Source organism: Solanum stenotomum, chromosome 2, assembly GCF_019186545.1.
Source record: "Solanum stenotomum isolate F172 chromosome 2, ASM1918654v1, whole genome shotgun sequence".
NCBI lineage: Eukaryota > Viridiplantae > Streptophyta > Magnoliopsida > Solanales > Solanaceae > Solanum > Solanum stenotomum.
The window spans coordinates 26,099,870-26,102,224 of record NC_064283.1 but is presented as its reverse complement, the minus strand read 5'-3'; the positions used below and the strand labels follow the sequence as shown (position 1 = coordinate 26,102,224).

At 38.2% G+C, this 2,355-nt stretch overlaps 1 protein-coding gene across 1 annotated transcript; it reads right to left on the bottom strand.

Annotated features, from left to right (window-relative positions):
• Positions 1–648: 648 nt before the first annotated feature.
• LOC125855850 (uncharacterized) lies at positions 649–2,084 on the bottom strand. The gene is made up of 2 exons (XM_049535527.1): positions 1,817–2,084; positions 649–1,043 (listed from the first exon to the last, which is right to left on the bottom strand). The coding sequence occupies exons 1-2, from the start codon at positions 2,082–2,084 to the stop codon at positions 649–651; spliced, it is 663 nt and encodes a 220-aa protein (XP_049391484.1).
• Positions 2,085–2,355: the final 271 nt, after the last annotated feature.

The window sequence follows — 2,355 nt, the reverse complement described above, 5'->3', positions numbered from 1 at the left end:
TAAGAATGAATATAGTGCAAGTTCCACATTTTTAAGTTTGGACATTCAAACTTGACTTGTGAAGTTTGTGTAATTTAATGCTTTAACTCGTAACAAGTTTTAGGATCTTAACTTGTAAATTCATAGGATTCAAAGACATTGACTTGCCATTTTATAGAACTCAAAGACTTTGTCTTGCAACTTGGTTGATTTAAGAGTCTAACATGAAAACTTGTAGGACTTATCTTATTATTTTGTAGGATTTGAAGACTTCAACTCGCATACTTTTTTGAATTTAAAGACTTCAAGCCTACTGTCAAAGAAGCTCCTATTTTTATAAGGGTTCCCCCCCCCCCCCCTTACATTGACCCATCAATACTTCGTACAAGTCTAAAGTTTGATAAAATAAAAGATAAAACAAAATACTTAATGCTTTAACTTTTATGTGAGATCAAGTGGGAACATGTGGTTTTTTGACACTCATGCAACTAAACTTATGATATATTCTAAGCGCCTACGTACCTTAGTGAAGAGGATAAAGTCACAACGTAGTTTTGGGGAGTGAGTGATTTTTTTGTTTTGTTTTTTTTGTGTCGTACACAGTTTATACTCTTGCGGGCCAGTAGTGCATACAGTTTAGGCTCGTACCTTTAGGAACATCATCTTACTTCAAGGGTAGTAACTCTTTAGGAATTTTGCATTAATAGGACCGATCCTTACTCCATCTGTATCAACAAGCTTGTAAGCACCATGTGAATATGATTCTTGTACAACATATGGTCTATCCCACTTTGAGGTAAATTTACCCGCAGACTTGTGCGAAGTAATGATGGGTCTTCTTACCGTGAGAACTTGGTCTCCAACTTGAAAGCACCTCAAGCGAACCTTCTTGTTAAAAGCACGAGATAAACGAGTTTGCTTACATTCAAGATTTTGTTGAGCTTCTAGCCTCTTTTCATTAAGTGTTTCTAACTCTGCAAGACGTAGTCGAGCATTTTCTTCTTCAGTGCACCCTTCTTGAATTGAAAGTTTTAAGGAAGGTATTTGACGCTCAAGTGGCAGGACTGCTTCAACACCAAAAGCAAGTGAATATGGTGTTGCTTGAGTCGGTGTGCGGTATGTTGCCTATATGCCCACAAAGCTTCTTCCAGTCTTTCATGCCAATATCGTTTGGACTTGGAGACAAATTTCTTGAGAAGGTTGCATAGAGTCTTATTAAATGATTCAGTAAGACCATTGGCGGCAACATGATACATAAAGGATTTACGCTGCTTGAAGCCAAAGAGATCATAAATTTTGTTCAATAACTTGTTATCAAATGGCTTGTTATTGTCCGTTATTATTGTAACGAGGGATGCCAAAGCGATAGATGAGTTAAAATTTGCAACATTCCCTTTCTTCACTTCTTTAAGAGCGACAACTTCAGCCCATTTTAATAATTAATATGTTGCAGCCAAGATGTACAAGTGTCCACTAGAAGATTTTGGTAGTGGTCCCACAACATCCAATCCCCAAGCGTCAAATGGCCAAGATGCAATAGTTGGGTGTAATACTTTATGTGGCTGATGTATGAAATTGGCAAGCATTGCACCTTAGAGCATAATCTAAGAAATCTTTCACCATGGTTGGCCAATAATACCCACATCATCTTTATGTGAAAGTGGAGCTTCGATCCAGATTGATCTGATCCACACACTCCCGAGTATGCTTCTTACAGAGCTTGGATTGCTTCTTCCTCTCCCAAACAACATAAGAGTACTCCCTCAAATGGTCTTCTATATGATGTGTCCTTGTAGTAAAGGAAGCAAGGTTCACGACAATGAATGTAAGTCCTTGCTTGGATTTTCTGGAAGTATCCCATAACACTTGTAGTCAATAATGGGTTGTCTCCAATCTTCCTTCACGACTTCAGAAACAGCGACGAGATGCTCAAGCACATTTTCTATGTATTCTTCCTCAGTTGGCAGTGGCACTATACATTTTTGACAAATAGTAACTTGCGTCTGATCAGGAAGGATTAGCGTTGAAGCTAGAGCAGCCAATGCATCGATTTTCTTATTTTTCGTTCTTTGCACATGTTGAAGGGTTACATCTCCAAAAGTCATCCTATCATCTTTTGAGAATAATCATGATAAGGGCACAATTCGGGCTACTTCACTTCATAACATTTCAAGAGTTGATTCATCACCAACTGAGAGTCATCAAAGACTTATAAGTGTAATTGCTTCATGTCGACGGCAATTTCAAGTCCAAGTATCAACGTTTGGTATTTAACGACATTATTGGAGCAACATTGCTTCAAAGTAGAGGAGAATGGTAGAATATCATCTTGTGAAGTGATGAACACCACACCAGTGCCAACTCCACCACAATGTG

What these genes read in the sequence shown, in the direction of transcription:
- LOC125855850 (XM_049535527.1), bottom strand. Translation starts at nt 2,084, where the DNA reads ATGACTTTTGGAGATGTAACCCTTCAACATGTGCAAAGAACGAAAAAT. An exon ending in GATACTTCCAGAAAATCCAA is followed by an intron (nt 1,044 to 1,816) that starts GCAAGGACTTAC and finishes GTGTTGAAGCAG; the next exon opens with TCCTGCCACTTGAGCGTCAA.